This window comes from Apteryx mantelli, chromosome 1 (assembly GCF_036417845.1).
Source record: "Apteryx mantelli isolate bAptMan1 chromosome 1, bAptMan1.hap1, whole genome shotgun sequence".
NCBI lineage: Eukaryota > Metazoa > Chordata > Aves > Apterygiformes > Apterygidae > Apteryx > Apteryx mantelli.
The window spans coordinates 93,030,484-93,048,233 of record NC_089978.1 but is presented as its reverse complement, the minus strand read 5'-3'; the positions used below and the strand labels follow the sequence as shown (position 1 = coordinate 93,048,233).

Sequence of the window (17,750 nt, the reverse complement as noted above, 5' to 3'; positions counted from 1 at the left end):
CTAGTATACCTTCATCTGAAGAAAATAAGAGAATTATCAAGAAGCAGCAATATAAACAGACTCTCCGTGTGTCTGTACTTCTGGTTGTTAAACCTGTTCAGAACTATCCATTTTCTATAGCTTTCAATCTAGAAACCTTGTTCAGGGTTGAAAGAGGCTCATCTGTAATGTGTTTACAAGCATTAGCAGTCAGTAGATCTGAGAAATTTTTCTTCTAAAATTTAATTTTAAAAAGGTTACCTGTAGGTACGAAAACAATGGAGTAAACTTACCTTAAGAAAATTTATGGACTCTCCTACTTAGTGGGTTGATGATGTTGCTATATGCAACAGACATATATATGCACAACATATGCACAGACAACTTCTAGCATATACCTTATAAGCTAATTTTGGAATGAGCTATTTTTTTATTTGGTGAGTTTAGTGGGGAAAAAAAAGTTGTCAGTGGAAGTCTTTATTTGGTTGCTTAAGGTTCTTACAAGCTACCTTCAACCAGACATGCTCATTACCATGGCAGAATAATCATTAACATACAGAAATGGAAGGGCATGAGGCAATTACTGTATTTGCACTGACATTTTGAACTGCATTGAAGTAAAGTTCTGTAACATGGTTTTTTCATCCGCCATTTATCACAGTACTGAAGTTTGCATGATTACCTGCAGAAAACCTGCAGATTTTTACACAATCTCTTCCTGCAGGATCACCCTCTGATAAGACAGTTGCTTCTAACATCATTTGCAGCAGCTATAGAATCCTGCAAAGCAGATTGCCCAGATCACACTACATTTTTATGTAGTGTACTGGTAGTAGGGAATGGAGCTATATTTATTTAACAGCCTGGTTATACTTCATTAATTTGCTTTGGCTTTCATAGAGCTCAGATCCAGTTTTAATTTATTGTCAAACATAAATAAGATATAAATGAGGATATCCACTTAGTGGAAAAACAACAACAACAACAAAAGCATGCTAGGATATTATTCCAGATCAGTCACATCAGTGGCAGAGAAGGAAATAAAAATCATTCCACAGGCTGCTCCTAAGCTGGGCCATCCAGCTCAGATTTTGTGTGTCCAGTCTAGCTTTCTTTATGTTGCTCTGTGCTGAAGAGTACATTATTAGAAATTATAATTGGCTGCCTCCAGGCAATTCCCTGGGTGTGTTAGGGAACTGTATATTGCAGGACTTGGTGAAGCACGGTGTTTTATGTGTGAGGTAAGCTCGTAGCTATTTTTCTGAAATTCAAGTTTGAATTCTGCTGGTAAGAGAGAAGACCTTACATTGACATGTGTTTAGTTTTTGTCGAAAACTTAATAGGCAAAGATCAACCTAAGTGCATAGTAGTATTGGAGACATTTAATTAAAAGTACTGAATTTTTCTTTTTCTTATAATTGAAAACTGTCATTTGTTAAGATATTAATCAAATTCACAGTCAGTGGCTGATCTAATTATGGGCACAGCCATGCAAATCCAGCACGTTTCAGAGTTGTTTTAATTGATCAGTCACTCATGCTCATTTGCAGTAGCATGCTCAATTATTGGTTTGACTTGGGAGGAGAGTATAGTGAACTGAACAACTCATGATTCGTGCAGGTTCCAATTAAATATGCTTTACAGGGAAATAATCATTCTACGTTCATCTCCTGTATAATTTGCATGAGCCTAGTATTCATCAGCAGGAGTTTCTCAGGGCACAGATGATAATTAATTTGGAAAAGGTTTGAGGGAGAGGAGTAAGGATAAAAGAATAAGGAGCAGAGGGTGGAAAGCATAGGTAAGCAACAAATGCTTATTCACGATTAAAAACACAAGATTCTTTAATAAAAGGATGCAAATTCTAAATTCTGCTTTGTCCACCAGTTTCCATCTGTACCAGGGTTCGTAAGGGTTGCAGAGGATATGTATGAGCAAATGAACACAGCTGACTTTCGTAGACGCTTTCATAGGACAATGCTTTCACAGGATTAAAAAGAAAACCTACATCTTGACTTAATAATGCAGTGTAATGCACAAATGTGACATGCCTGTACATGATTTATCTTATTTCCTATGGAGTTCTTATTGGTCACACTACAAAATAGTTGATAAGGCTCTGTTTTAAAAAGGCATTTGTTAGACGTTAGCTTCCTATGCTGTATACAACTCATTTGCAGTAGACATCATACGTTTGGAGTGCTATCAGAAATAAAAGTGTTGGGGGAAGTCAGCAATGAAAGTAAATTGAACCAAACCTGAGTGCTGAGAGAAGATCTGAAGGTTTGTCATTGCATTGCCTACAGTGTCCAGGATGATATTCTTATCACAGTCACATTACAAATCAATGGTAATATCACAGTCACGTTACAAAGCAATAGTAATTTTGAAAGGAAGACTAACTAGAGACAGTATGTGAACAGATATGGAGTTACCTACCAGGCCCTTAACTACTTTGAAAGAGTTTTGACTGTTATGAGGAGGAGATCAGAAACCACAGTGTGCTATTAATGACATAATAAATTCTACAGTCTGCCTCCATTCTTGTTTTTTGTCAAGCTTAATCATTCACCTTGCACATCTGCTTGCACAGGCCACTGTTTTGTGCCTAGCTCCGTACTGCCATCTCAGAAGAGTCAGGGTAAGTTTGACAGACAGTAAGCAAAGAATTTCTAAAAAGGACCACCACATCTCATTTCTAATTGAAGTGAAGTTAAATTGTCTTTGGCAAAAGAAATGATTTCCTGTCTTATCAGAGCGCTCATCTTCTCTGTGAATAGCTCAGTAACAATTAAGAGAGTAGACATTTTCAGGTAAGTATAAGGCAAAGACTCTTTACCCTCACTTTTGTCAGAAGAAAGGACAGGAGTAATTATTTCTGAATGAGACCATTTCTTGTTGAATTGATACAACTGCACAATTCAATTCAACTATGCCTGTGGAAACACAACCATGTTTTATATTTGGTTTCTAACTTACATAATAACAGGCCAATATGTGCTATGCAAAATGATTTTTAGTGAGCGTTTATTTAATAAGGCTATAGTACTATGTTAAACTTCATTATAGTAAGCAAATTATGACATACAAGTATTATATTATTAGCCAATGTTTTGGTTTTTTTTTTCATTAGAGGCCGAACAGGAAGGATCCGTGTCTTATCTTTCAAAACTGGTGTTGTATCCCTGTGTAAAGCACATCTGGAAGATAAGTACAGATGTAAGTAGTGTCATTTTTTGATTTTTTATTTTAATTTATGTTTATTTTCTCTTTTCATTTCTCCTATTCACTACATAAACATTTAAATAGCATACAGAGATATTCTCTTGGATAGTCTAGATTCACAACGTGTTAACTTGTTTCACGTTGTATTTTTAAACTGCTGTAGTTTTAGGCAGTTTAGCACATCTACATGGACAAAAATGCATGCCCACGTACTTGGTTGTCAATCAGAAAACAATGTTGATCTACAGGACATCTTGCATTACACCATTTTAAAATACATTATCTTTTTAAAATGATTTCTACAATGGGGTTAGAGTCTTACTATGTATCTTATGTTTAAATGGAGTTCCTATCTTTAAATAAATATTAAAAGCATGCAGCACACTGGGTTTTTGTTTTGCTTTTTTTTTAATCCCATAACTTCAGCTTCATATATTTGTGTGTGTGCATATATCAATATAATATTCTGCATATTTTAATGGACCGAATCCTGAAATATTTGAAAAGATTCCACTTGAACTTAGTATATGTTTCAGTTGACTAATGAATGAATGAGTTCAAAGTGAGGCTGGAATCTGGAGAAGATCTGCAGATAAGAGTAATTTCCAAGAGTAACTTTGTGGTTAAATTAAATGGTATCACTCATGTATGTGTTTAACAACAACAAAAAAACCTTCAGGATTTGACCCAATATCATTTTTTCATCAGTTGTTATTATTTTGTTGTTTTAGTACTAAAAGTCGAAGAAAGCTAAAGAAGAAAACAAACAGTTCCAATAACAGAGTCTGTGCATAAGAATGTAAAATTGGATCAGATTTTAGAAATCAGTATGAATGTCACAGTTTAGGTCTTTTGATGTTTCTTGTGTTTTTTGTGGAAAAAGTATTTTGGAAAATTTTTAAATCTTATAAAAAGTTATCCAGTACAACTATATAGATATTCTTAAAGTAATTCATAAAAATGATACTTCCCTGAGGATTATAAAAGTTATCATGAAAAACATTTGTTCATGTTATAGTCTCCTGTAGTGCATATGCGTCGGAGTGTATAATCCCCTTTTAACATTGTAGAACATTCTTAATGGCTTAATGATGGGTAAATTAAAAGCTGAATAGTTTGTGGTAGAGGAAGGAATTGTCTCTGCCACACTGTGGTCTGGCTCCACCATCCATGCCAAAGTGCTACAGCTCTTGCAGTGGTACTATTGCTGCATGTATCTGATGCAATCCCACCCCTTAAATTCTCTCCCCTCTCATCTGTCCAGCAGAGCAGAGTTGGTTCTGATACAGCAAAATTCTTCAGGATTGCAGAGGCAATGGAAGGATTTTTCCCCAAGTTATGTATTATAAGCATAGACTTGGCAAGAGTGAAACTCCTGTAATTTAAAAGTAGTCCTTTCTTTATCCATTCCTCTGTTCCTTCCACAGACACACAGAAAATAGATGTCAAACTACGCTAGGAAAGTTATCGCAAACAGTGCTGGAGCAACTATATAACTGTATCCCGGGTATAGGGTGAAATATTAAGAAGACTCCAAAAAAAGCATATTATTTTTATGCTAGCAATCTCCTCCTCTTTTCTCTCTTTCTCTCTCTCTCTCTCTCACTTTTTTCTTTTTTTAACTCTTTGAAAAGCAAGCAAAATTTATTCAGGTCATGTATTGTCAATGGGGATATTACCAAATAAATATACATTGAGTAGGTTTTAGAGTTTGTAATAATAAGAAAAATTAGGTTAGCATTAACTGAATTATGTAGTATAACTAATTCCCACCAAATTAAACTGAGCTTATGGAAGGATGATGATTCAGTCCTGTAAGGTTTCTTTTCTAAAATGCTGTAATAATAGAACATGATTTAAAATGACGTTTCATTTCAAAATGAAAACTTAATATGATATTAGCATTCCCAATGGCTGGCAGGTTCTGTAATATTGTAATGTTTTTCTTTCATTTTAGAAATATTCTTGGATTAAAAGATTTTGTTATATCAAAGTTAGGGAACTCTTGTTTTTCAGATCAACTCATCATCTGAAAGAGAATTGGTTCTCTGAGTTGTATGTTTATAGTGAAGAACTGAAAAAGTAGTGTATGTTGTATGAGATGATTTTACTGTTAAGCAATGTTTTTAAAACATTTATTTTGCTGTGGATCAAAGATCCTGCTGTTTAGGTAATCATATTACAGAATCATAGCTGTTATCATCAGTAATGCCAAAGGCGTTATATTAGAACAGTCTTTATTCACAGATACAAGCCCATAATGTAATTAAAATTAACAGTAGACTGCTTCTGTGTTTGCAGAAAGAGAGGCAGCCAAACTGAGGAGGCATTTATTTTCTTGTCCATCAAGGCTGTTTACTGCACTTGCAAGCCTTTGAAATGAAGTGAATCTGCAGTGTTTGCTATATCCCACTTGTCATAGCACCGGTGTCCTTTCTGTTTCCCCAGACCTGTTCAAGCAAGTGGCAAGCTCCACGGGCTTCTGTGACCAGCGCCGGCTGGGGCTCCTCCTGCACGACTCCATTCAGATCCCCCGGCAGCTGGGAGAAGTGGCCTCCTTTGGCGGCAGTAATATTGAGCCAAGTGTCCGAAGCTGCTTCCAGTTTGTAAGTTTGTGATGTTCACTTTCTGCTTTGTATTTTCTTTTAGTCCAGCCTTTCCATTTCTAAGAGGATTGAAAATATGGAAGAAAGATTGGGGTTCTGAGGGTCGCTTAGTGGATTTTTTCTGTTTTCTTCGCAAGATGTATTTGAATTTGTCTGTTTGTTTGTAGGCCCCATCTTCACTAGAATTGTGGCAGTGATGGAAATAATTGCCAGGAAGGCCTATATTGTAACTGAACCCTGCAAGCAGGTTAAGTCTTCTGTTATGGCAATTTCAGCTTTTATACTTTTCTATTGCCAGCAGCAGATCACTGTTTATTTGCTACCATGTAGCTGAACAGGAGTAGTTAATCTAAATATTATGCATGTACATACCAATGAAAGCCAGGTGCCCAACAGAGTGATAGGACTGACGGACTAAACTGAAGTGTCAGCATTAGTATTGCTTTCAAGGGGTGACAGCACCCAATGAGTTTCATTGTTTGAACGGATAAGGCCATTTTTCTTTAAACAGCACTAAAAGAATTTCTGTCCTGTCTGTTGAGGAATATGCAGTGAAGTCTCTTTTTCAAATTTGTAAATTATTTAATTTGGGGAGGAAGAGAGTTAAGGGAATTATTCATCTTTCCCCTAACGAACAGCAAAATGCAAAAGATAACTGCATAATGAAGAGGTAGTCAGCTGCTCATTGTGTGACTAGAGGGGGGAGCTAATGTATTATTTGTGATAACTCTCAGCGCATCTTCTGCATTACAATAGAAGAGTGGGTGGTCTTAACTACCCCCATTTCTCAGTCTCCTAACTGTTCCCCCCCCACCCCTTTTTTTTTGCCTCCTGCTCAAGTTGCATTATGTAGCAGTTTTGGTTCTGTAATAAGCAAAACATAGCAAGTGTTTTCAATGAATATTAATGTTTGGAAGTAATCTTCAATGATAGTGTATAAAGAGAATCTAATTCTAAAATGACTACAAACGTTGAGTTGTGATTAGGCATTTCTCTGGTTCTTTTCTGTATTTTTTTAACTCCTTTTGTCAGATTAATTGTACAAGATTTATATTTCCCCACTTCCTTCATTCTTGTCTCGACCTTTCATAATTCTGGTCTGCCTTCGATGCCATTTCCAAATTAACGCTTTATAGGGCCATATATCCAATGGGTATGATGCTGATAAACCGCATAGTAGCTTTGATAGCTAGGCTAGACCCTGCTGTGGTTTTCAGAGACTTGTAAAGGATTCCATGTTGAACTTTCAAGTGAGACCAACACAGAACAATGCCACAGCAACTCCACAATCTGAGATTATATGTCAAAAGGTTGTTTGTGCAAATGATCTTCTTATGAATTAAGGAATCTCTGGGTCCCATAATTTCCCTTTTCCCAAGTGAACAGCAACAGCACTTACAAAACTGTATTGAAAAATGATGATGAAAATGACCTTGGAATCTTAAAAAAAATGTTTTTGAAAAAATGACGGGCATTCTGTGTGTTTACATTAGAAAAAAAACAAAATTCACAGAGGTGAAGCACAAAAACAGTTTTTATAAAATAGAAGACTTGGAATAAATGGTTATTTGAATTCAGTGAGTTAGCAAAATTGTCTTGTTACAGATAAAGAAATACCAACAAGCTGAATGCTATACTGCATCCAATTACCAACGTTTCTGGATTCAGCCTAAGCAAAACTAGGCACAACCTTTAACATGTACATAAATCAGAACACTGCAAAACTTGGGGTTTTCTTCTCTTCCCTGCAGTAAAAAATAGGTAGTGTTCTCTTACCTGCCACATGAGGAATTTTATCCTCTATTTTTCCTCCAGGTGAAGCCGCAGTTTTAACTTGTGGAGTGGGAGGATTGTTTCTGACCTAGGCCCCAATGGAAAAGAAAATCCCTTCAGAAGGCTAGAACAGGGAAGGGAGGCTCAGGTCAGGAGGGAAAATATGTGGGAGTGAGGGAACGTAGCAGTGACGGGTGGAGTTCTAGGCTGAGGAGCAGAAATCCCCACTTAGGACAGACCTGTTGGAGGAGGGAAGAAGGAACGAAGAAGTGGAAAAGTAAGGGCCTGCGTGGAAAGGCTGCCATAAGGGAATGAGAACAACAGTAAGAATAATTGCAGAAATAATAGTGATGAAGGAAACAAAAAGGTGGGTGCGAGCAGATAGGAAGGAAAGAAGCAGCTGAAGTTGGAGACAGGTGGAGAAATAAGGTATTTCCAGGAGGAAGGGAGAGGCAGAGCACAAAGATCCTTTCAGTGTGAGAGGCACTGCACAAGACCCTGGTGTATGGGGGACACCAAGAGGCCTCAGAGACTGCTAGAGAAATGGCAGAGGTGGCCTGGCAGGGAGGCATGGAGAAGAGCAGGTGAAGCAGAGGAGCATGAGGAGCAGCACTCGGGAGTCGCGTGGGCTCCCCCCGGGGTGCCCTGAGCTTGACCCGCAGAGGTGCAGGGTGCCACCTCATTTGTTTTTTTTCTCATTTCCTCTTTTGCTGAGATATGCTTCACTGTCGGCACTGTAAAGGGAGAAACAACACAGTGAAGAAATAGGCAGCACTTTCTTGCTTGTCCATAGCTTTTCATACCTTCCTCCTTTTTTATTTCTAACCTGATTGTAGGCCTGTTACAACTGTAGAAGTTCTCTGAGGTGCTTTTGGTTTTTAACTGCATGTCTGCAGTACCTGTCTCCATAGTGCTTTCTCATACTCTTAGCTACCATCTTTTCTTTTTACTGAAGTGAAATAATTTAATTTTAAAAATAGTGGGGGAATTTACAGCTTATATTATTATGTCCAAACTAAGTTAAGTCTTTCTTTGTGCACCCACAGCGAGGACTGTTTTTTTTCAGATTTCTTTTTTCTTCTGGTAAGCTAGTAATAACTTGCAGTCATGTCAGAGTCTGCAACAAATGTGTGCTTCAGAAATCACTCTCCCAGCCCCCTTAGGTTAGGTGCCCTGGCAACAGCCTTGTCTGTCATGCACAGCAGCACAAAAAAGGGATGTTTACTGTTCTAGGAGATAACAGGGGAAATCTCTCCTGCTTTTTGTTTGAAGTACAAGTCCTTGGGAATGGTGGGGGAGGGCAGGCTTGGTCTGTCAATATGCATGTGTTCTCGGCGCTGTTCTCTGTAACAGCCTGGGCAGACGGCAGTAAAATACTTGCTGCTCCTACAAGTGCATTCTTTGCCCTGAGAAATGAGTCCTTTTACTTCAGGCCGCTGCTTTCCTTTAACTATTCTTCCCACTAGCATGACGCTTGTTTTTCACGGGTTTCTTTGTGCAACGAAAAGCACTAATATTAACTGTGGAGAGAAAAGGGGATTACAGAGCACATAGTATCTTTCCCACATGGGGGAAAATGTAATTTATGTTTTGAGATTTTAAAGAAAAAATATCTCATGCGAGAGCAAAGAGTTTGATCTAATGACCATTTGCAGAATGTATTAGCCTGGGCTCAGACTGCATTATTTTCACATGCAATCTATATAGCTGTGAAAAATTGAGTGAATTCAGTACAGTATTGTTGTGGTGTGCAAGAGATCCCTGTTTGATATGTAATGGATACATTTTTTATTTAAGTAAACAGGATAGCAAAATGTTATGAATGAAGGTACCTGTATTTAATCACAAATTGTTAACATGCTTTCCTTGCATAATATAGACAGGACATAAGTACACTGTTTACATCACTGTCTTTTGTGATTTTCTATGACATTGGAACTTTAAGAAGTGAGAGCAAAACCAGAGACAGTTCAGCTCAGATGAAAACATTTGTTGCTATTTCCTAATAAAATTTTGGATATTTGGTTCTTTGTTATAAACTGTTTTAAGTATGTTTTTTTCTGAAACTGTACCTGAGGTAGGGTACTTTATATGAAAAATAGCACAGATGAAACCAAGGATGAGTAAAATATGTAGTTATTTCATATCAACATTTAAGACCTTGTTTCATTTCATTTTCACAGAGGAAAGTATTTTAATTTTGTGTTGTACAGTCTTCATTTTTAGGTTTGTACTGATCAGTGAACAAGAAAGATCAGCAATAGAGAGCATTGCTTTTACCAACCACTTAAATGTGTGTCCAAATCCAATGTATTTACTCAGGCAAACAAATCCAAAATAGGGGTCTGTAAGTTTTTTTTTAGGTGGAGTTTGGTAATTGCAAATCCTGGGCTAGGACCTGATACTAACTTTGGCCATTAATGCAGTATTTTTATTTAACTGGGCAGTTGTTTTGTGGGAGAGGGTTGGGGGGTTTTGTTGGTTGTTTTTTAAACAGGTAGGGAATATTAATGCTTTATATAATAGCTATACTTATTGACAGCTCTAGCTCTATATCCCTGTGAAAATAATGTGCAAATACAGTGTTGCTGTTGAGACACTCGGTCTCTTTGTGCTTTTGAGAGATCCAGACAGCCCTTGTATCTAGTCAGAGGATATTTCTTCTGCTTCTGGCTCTGACACAGGAGAACTGGCCAAAGGGGAACTAGCAAATCCTTCCTCAAGCTGCTCTGCTGTAAATGTCATAAAACAACACTTGTCTGGTTTTACTTCAGTAGGATTTTGTGAACCTGTACCTGATTTTGGGAGACACTCTTGAAGAGTTCTGCAAGTGAACTGGTTTAAAGAGCTACTTTGAAATGATTCGGGGTATGGTGGTGGGGGCGGGAAGATTATGTTTTTCAAGTGGCAACAATATGGTACAGTGCAATAAATCAGTCCTGAGTTCACTTTTTTTATTTTATTAGTCATTGCCAGAACACTAAAACCTTTGACTGGAACAGTGCAAGTGTAATGCAAGGAATCAAAGTAATGATCTTAAGTATTTCCTCCAAGAGTCTATCACCCAAAGTTACCTTTATAGTAATCATTTCTTTGTGGACCAAGAAGCAGCACTTGCCTTGGAAACTGTAAATTACTGACTGTTGTCTTCTTACCAGCTAGCAGTGGGGAGAACATAGATGTATTAGGGAAACCATTCAAGAATGGAAGACAAGGTACAACAGGGTTTGGCCTAACTGTGGGGAGGCAGGGCTTCTACTCATGGCATGCTTTGTACTCTTAAAGTTTAGCAAGTCACAAGCATTCGTTTCCTCAGTTTGTTTGTCCAAAATAGTATTTACTTAGACTAACACGAAGCTTTCCAACCTGCATGGAAAAGACCATTAAATTAATAATGTTAGTTTATTTACAATTTATTTCTTACAGTGCAGCTCTACAGAACATAACTCATCAAAATTTTTACCAGAAGTTTGTGTTGTATTGCCTGACTTTGTACAAAAACATATGACATTGTTCATATAACATCAAGACTGTATTTTGCAGCATATTTCATGTTCTGGGTAGATAAAGTTGATACAGCACAGAGTATTTTAAAAAATACTAGCTGGAAGAAAAAAAAATAAACAGAAAAATTAAACTCCTGAGTATTGCATAAAGATGCAAGCAGCACCCAACTTCACCATTTCCCCATTGTTTCTAGAAAATAAATACTGAAAAACAGATGTGTGGCATATAATTAATTCAAATATTCCCCCCTTTCACCAATAACATTGTTATTTGTTAGCTGGAAGGGGCTTTATGAATTTTACTTTCTGATTCAACTCTGTTATTACCATAAAAACTGGGAGTTCCACAGAAATGTGTTCAAGAAAAGAACCATTAATATTCTTTACAGCTTGCTCTTGCTGCTTCAGATATATTCCGTATGAATTCAGATTTCTTTCCTTATGTAAAATCTTTAGCTGCTGCCTTTACTGGATTTAGAGATTATTAAAAAAATTGTAAGAGCAACACAGGGAAGAGTTGAGAACTGTCTGTCCTATACTGTCTGACCCTGACCAGCATTTTTCCACATGGCTTTAAATCTTCATGTAATATAATTTGGAACCAGTTTTGATACATTTTAATGCACCTAATCTCCCTGAGCACACGTTTTGTACAGCCAGGATGCAGAACCCTGGATAGGCAACTATGGGGACTGCAATCAACAGTGACTGCAAAATTAAAATAGATCTTTGAATGTTACAGAAAATCTTTCATCACGGCAAAAATTTCCCTGCAAATTTAAAGCAACTACAGACGTACAGAGTAGTGCTTTGAGTGGCTCGTTTTTATTCTGTCTACAGCTTTCACTGCAGCATTTCAATACATTTCATGTTGTCTTATTATCAATAGCATATTTAAGGGATACTCTAAATATATTGGAAGTTTAGAGGACCTTTGTGTAGTCTACTAGTTAGAGTAATGCTTTGCCATTTTAGTTCCTGGCTGATGCTGGCTCACTGAGTGGTTCAGGGAAAGTCACCTCTCCCCCCTCCCCCCCATTTTACTGCTGTAGTTGCTCACTGAAAAATAGACATAGAAATGATCACATTTTATAAATACGTCTTCCTCTTAAGAGAGTTCTAGAATTAATTTAATTTTATTGAATTCATTGATGTCCTTCGGTGGAAGGCAGTATCCATTTTTCTGTTGCCAGTGCTGGAGTTTTGTGCTTTTGGTTTTTGCTCTGTTTTTTTGCTGGGGGGGGAGAGGGCGGGACGTGTGCTACCCTAAATACTATAGCTAATTGAAAGGCCAGAGGAGTAGGATTTGATGCAGAAGCTTTCAGACATATTTCAGTGTATTAAAAAAGATTATTTTCACTTTGTACAAGACATGTAGTGAATATTAAATTGTGAGAGATTTTGTCTCAATGTGTGGTTTGATGGTTTTACCCCAAACATCCAAAAAGGATGTGTATGACAGTACCAGAAATCCATTTACATTGATCGTAAATATAGTCATGGGAGTCTTTAGATGGTTTCCCAAATTAGCATAAAAATTCCAAGAAGAAGACCTTGACCAAAAAGAACTTATTTCTATTCAGTCAAAGTATTGCAGCAGCATTTTAAGTCAATTTTAGTGCAATGCATTATTCAGAAGATATTCTGTGTTTTTTTCATTTCTATGGGCAGGGTTTCTGTCTCTAAGAAACTTTGTTTTATTTGGTCTGCAGTTATTGATCCAGTTAATTGGTTTGTTGAAGTTTATAAACAGTGCCTGTTTTTTTTTTTTTTTTTAAAAAAAAAACCTAACTGTTTTTCCATATAGCTCTTTCCTTTAGTTCAGTTGTGAAAATTTTTCTCAAAATTGGTTGCTAACGTTCTGCCAATATGGTATGACCAGTACACCATTGATCACTGTCTCCTATTGCTATGTGTTTCTTGTCTGCTTACTGTTTCTTGTTTTGTATTTTAAGTTCTGTGAGGTAGAAACTATATTTTGTTTTTGATGTTTGAACAGTGCCTGATGCAATAATACTGTTCTATGACTAAGATTCCTGGAAGTTACTGTAGAACAGATGTATAAACTAATTACAGTGTATAGATATGATGGGAAGAAAGCAGAGAAAGAGTCCTGCCAGCAAGTTTTCATAGGCTCTTCTGCTATCGGCAGAGGGGCGAAAGTGGGAGGTCATGGAAATCGAGACTGAATGTTTCGCATTCTGTGGGACAGAACTGTATTGTGTTTTCAGGCAATGACAATAAATTTAAACATGAGTGAAAAGAAGGATTTTGAGGCACTTGAGAAGGCAGAGAGTTCAACAACAGGCTTGAAAAGCGATTTTAATGGTTTCCTTAGATGCATTTTGAAGAAAGGTCAGTGTGATGATGAAGGATGTTAAAGCAATTTTGATCGAAAGACATTGAACTTTAGGGGTTGCAGGACACAGATGGTCTTTTTAATATGAGAAGTGAGAAACAATGCTATGCAAGTACAGATAAGAGAGAGGAAAAACTAGAGGATTAAGCATCAGAGATGATCCTGTAAGTGAATGATTCTCTCTGTGACAGTGTACGTGGTAGTGCTGTCTATTGTAATAGAAAATAAGAGAAACAGATTTGAAATGTTAATAATAGTGTTCAGTTCCTGTTTTAAAGGCAGGATCCTGGAAGATTTTTTTTTAATTTTATTTATTTATTTTTAAGGATGGATGTACTAGGGGAAAAGCTCGAGGAGATTCAGGGAAAAGGTGTGCAGTAGGTAGGAAACTAATGGCTTGAACTGCTAATTAGCTGGTAATATGTAGATGAATTGTGCTCAGCCTTTGAGATGAATTGTGCTCAGCCCTTGTCTTTCTTCCCCCTCTGTTACAGGCCAATAATAAGCCTGAGATTGAAGCAGCCCTGTTCCTGGACTGGATGAGGCTGGAACCACAGTCCATGGTGTGGCTGCCAGTGTTGCACAGAGTGGCTGCTGCTGAAACTGCCAAACACCAAGCTAAATGCAACATCTGTAAGGAGTGTCCAATTATTGGATTCAGGTACAAACAAATTCCCCTTCTACTGTCTGTACTACTGTTCAGTAGATTGAGAGCTATGTTTGTTTCCAGGCAAATCATGTTCTTGATTTTATAGATGTTGTTCAGGAAAAAATAATTGTGACAAGGCAAGAGGAAGAGAGTGACACTTAGATTGGATAAAGTGGTACAAGAGTTGAAGATCTGATAATAAAATCCATTTATCAGTTAAGATATCTGTTCCTCTCAGTCCTGCTCTTGCTTTCATTCCTTCTGTGCTTCGATCGAAGTATTGGTAGATGGCACAATTAATACGATTTGCCTTATATTCCATCTGTCCTGTAAATGCAATTGTATTTTCTCGATTGGATCCTAATGAATTTCTTTCTATCATGGTATAAAGCAAGAAAATTATTTGAAAATTTGTGGACATGTAAAGATATTGTGCTTTTTTCAGAGAGAGGGAATTAAGTTGGTGGAATATTGACCTGATAAGCTAGAAATACCATTACATTAAAATCATTTCTTTGTTCTGATTCTATTCAATCTATCTTCCGTAAACACCATTTACTTAGCAATAATATGAAATCCTTGATTTTGAAATGTTGCTGATGTATTTAAATATCTCAGTCAAAACCATGGTTACTTACAGCAATGAATAAGCCAGTGTGTTGTAAAATGGCTGTGTGTCGGTATGCTTGTTGAGAATCCACTTAACAGCTAAGTAAATGCTCACTTTCAATTATGCTTAGGCTTATTTTATCGCTTTGTTTCCGAATAGCTGCTTTGTATGGTTTGTGTCCTTTTTATTCATGGTCTTCTTTTACTACTGGCTTTTATCCTTCTGTGGTATCATGTTGTTTTCAAAGAGCTTTTTGTAATTTTGTTTCTAAAAGCCAGAGAGACAACAGCAGCAGGCAGTATCACATAGAAAAGCCATCATTTTGCTCTACATGGGAGAGTATGAATGTTGCTTTTATGTGTACGTATAGTGGGAGAGTGCTTTTCATGTCTAGGTTTCTCCTCTCTAACTCCACAGGTAGTGAGAAACATGGGAAGTAACATGAAGAAACATGTTGTTTTGTTTTGAATCTGAGTTTTAATTCTGCAGGGCTGTTCCTCTGATCATCTAAACTCATCTCCTGCTTTTATTCCCCTTGAATATCTCAGCGAGGAAATGATAAATATTACTGAAGAGCTAAGGCTGGGATGTAACTAGTTTAACACATCCACAAAGTCTAACTTCCCTGCTCTCAGCTACAGTTTATGAAACTACTGAATTACTTATAAGATTTCCATAAACAGACAAAGACAAGTAGATAGAATTGAAAAAGGCAGCACTTGTAAAATCAAAGGATGGCAAGTGAATGGATAGTCTCATAGTAAACACCAAGAACTGGGAAAGCGGACACTAGAGCTGTGTGCTTGCATCTGATTTTACTTGTCTGATCTCATCTGTATCTTAAATTTATATAACAAATCTGTTATCATGATAGTTGAATCTGTCTGTCACAGATTTTTTTTCTGACTTTGCAAGTCATTGAGCCTCTTTTACATACTTGACAAAAAGATACTGTATTGGAAGGCTTTTAGAAAGTTAATACTGTAAGCCTCAGTACATGTGAAACAATGCTCTTTTGAGGTTATTGTGACTGAACCGCTAAGCGTATTTGGAACAAGACACCTCTTATGCCTCTGGCTCTTTCAAGCACTTCAGTGTAGCAGATACAACAGTTAGCTGTCTCATAGAACTGATGAGACTAAATAACGGCCTGAAAGTGCACTGAGATTTTTTCATGGATGAAATTCTGTACATGCAAATTATTTTGATAGAGATGCTAGCAACTACACAAACAAATTCTTAGCTTGCATGCAGAACATAAGAATTTGCTGGAGTTACTTGTTGAGAAGGGTATAACTGACTTGAATTTTATTTGCTCAAGATTTTGTGTGTCAGGAATCATGATGGAGATGAAAAGAAATGAAGTTAGGATCATAGAAACAAAAAACCCAGTGGTGTCTTTTGTGTGAGAGAGACTGATTCTGTAGAATTCCTTACTGTTGCCCATTGTTAGAAATTTTGTAGTATTTATTATTTGTTTTTCTAAGATGCAATTCTTTGATAAATATCTGTGCTTCATTGCTCTCTGATGGCAGCAATACCTGACACTCAGTGGCTAATGAACACTGTACTGTATTGTGCATTGTGTGACATCTCAGGGAAAAGAACTTATTAACGCACAAAGCTCCTTTACAAGTTGACATGAAGCATTCACATGCAAAGCCCTGAAGACATATCTTTTTTTTTTTTTCTTCCTATCTTAGGTACAGAAGCTTAAAGCACTTTAACTATGACATCTGCCAAAGTTGCTTCTTCTCTGGTCGTGTTGCAAAAGGTCATAAAATGCACTATCCAATGGTGGAATATTGCACACCAGTAAGTAGCTGTTTTACTGACCCTTACTGCCCATTATTACGTAGAAAGAAAAAACTTCATTTGCTGTGAGCAAGCTAATGGAGCATTTGGGTAGGCTTTTTTCCCCCCGTAATTAAATCACCTTTTGTATATTATACTCTCCAGCATTTTGTAATGCATAGTAGAAATTTACTCCAATAGTTTGAAGTAAATAGAAGTTAAGCTTCATTTTTTGTACAATGCTGTATCAAAGTACTTTATTGTGTGCTAATGATTTGTTCCATGTTCAGTTTTATACAGTTCATTTTATGTTTTCTGCAATGAGCCTATGATTTGTGCAAATATGTATATTTGCAACTTAGGTCACAGTGTTTTCTCTGTATCAGTGTGAGGTTTTTCTTCCTTTCCCCAGCAAGTTGCCTCTTCACTTTTTTTTTTCCCTGGTACACTTTGGTTGCATTTTAAATGTTTTAATATTTAATAGTACCTTTTCCTTGTATGATGACTTAATGATAGAAAAAAATCAGGGAAGTGGTCAAAAGTAGCAAGTTAGATTTCATCTCTGAAGACTGGAAGCCAGACTGTTTAATGCAGCCCATTTGTACTGTGCTGCATTGGTCAGGGTCCTCACCCTTATTTCACAGCTCTCAAGAGGATCACTTGTGCATAGATATTTCTTTTATATCAGACAGCTGACAAAGAAAATTCCATATTACTCTCTTGGTGTGTTCCTTTCTCTTTTTGATTTCTTATGACCATGGCAGAGATGGTCAGACCATGGCAGAAATTAGAGAAGCTCTCAAGTTGTCCTTCCACAATGCAGAATGACTGAGCTTTCAGCCGTCTTTGCTATTGTTTGTGATGCTACTGAAGCATTGCACTCTCGGGCTATCGTTTCCTCATGTGATAGGATGGTCACTAGTCTTATACTTTTGTCTGCTAGTCAAATATAAATGTTAAAAATAAAGCATCAAAATTATACATGGGCTAGCCTAATAAAAATATGAGAATGATTTCTAGATCTTCATCCAAACCTAAAAGGCATGGCATGAATGAAGCTGACTATCAGCTTTTCTTAGAAACTTCAGGAAACAGAGAAAAATTTACTCCCTTAAAATGTAATACAGCAAAAACATTATTTTTATCAGTTTTATTTCATTCATATTTTTTATATTACCTATCAACTTTTACTGTAGCATTTATATGGCACTATTTAATCAGAACCTCTGCAAGAGCAACTAGTTTGTTT

The 17,750-nt window shown here is 36.8% G+C and overlaps 1 protein-coding gene across 1 annotated transcript in view; it reads left to right on the top strand.

The window, feature by feature from the left end:
- DMD (dystrophin) overlaps positions 1–17,750 on the top strand; it is a 1,189,181-nt gene that overhangs the window by 1,123,871 nt on the left and 47,560 nt on the right. The window contains exons 66-69 of the mRNA XM_067297573.1: positions 3,113–3,198; positions 5,653–5,810; positions 13,943–14,109; positions 16,411–16,522. Of these exons, the coding sequence (XP_067153674.1) occupies positions 3,113–3,198; positions 5,653–5,810; positions 13,943–14,109; positions 16,411–16,522 (523 nt within the window). The remainder of the gene's footprint in view (positions 1–3,112; positions 3,199–5,652; positions 5,811–13,942; positions 14,110–16,410; positions 16,523–17,750) is intronic.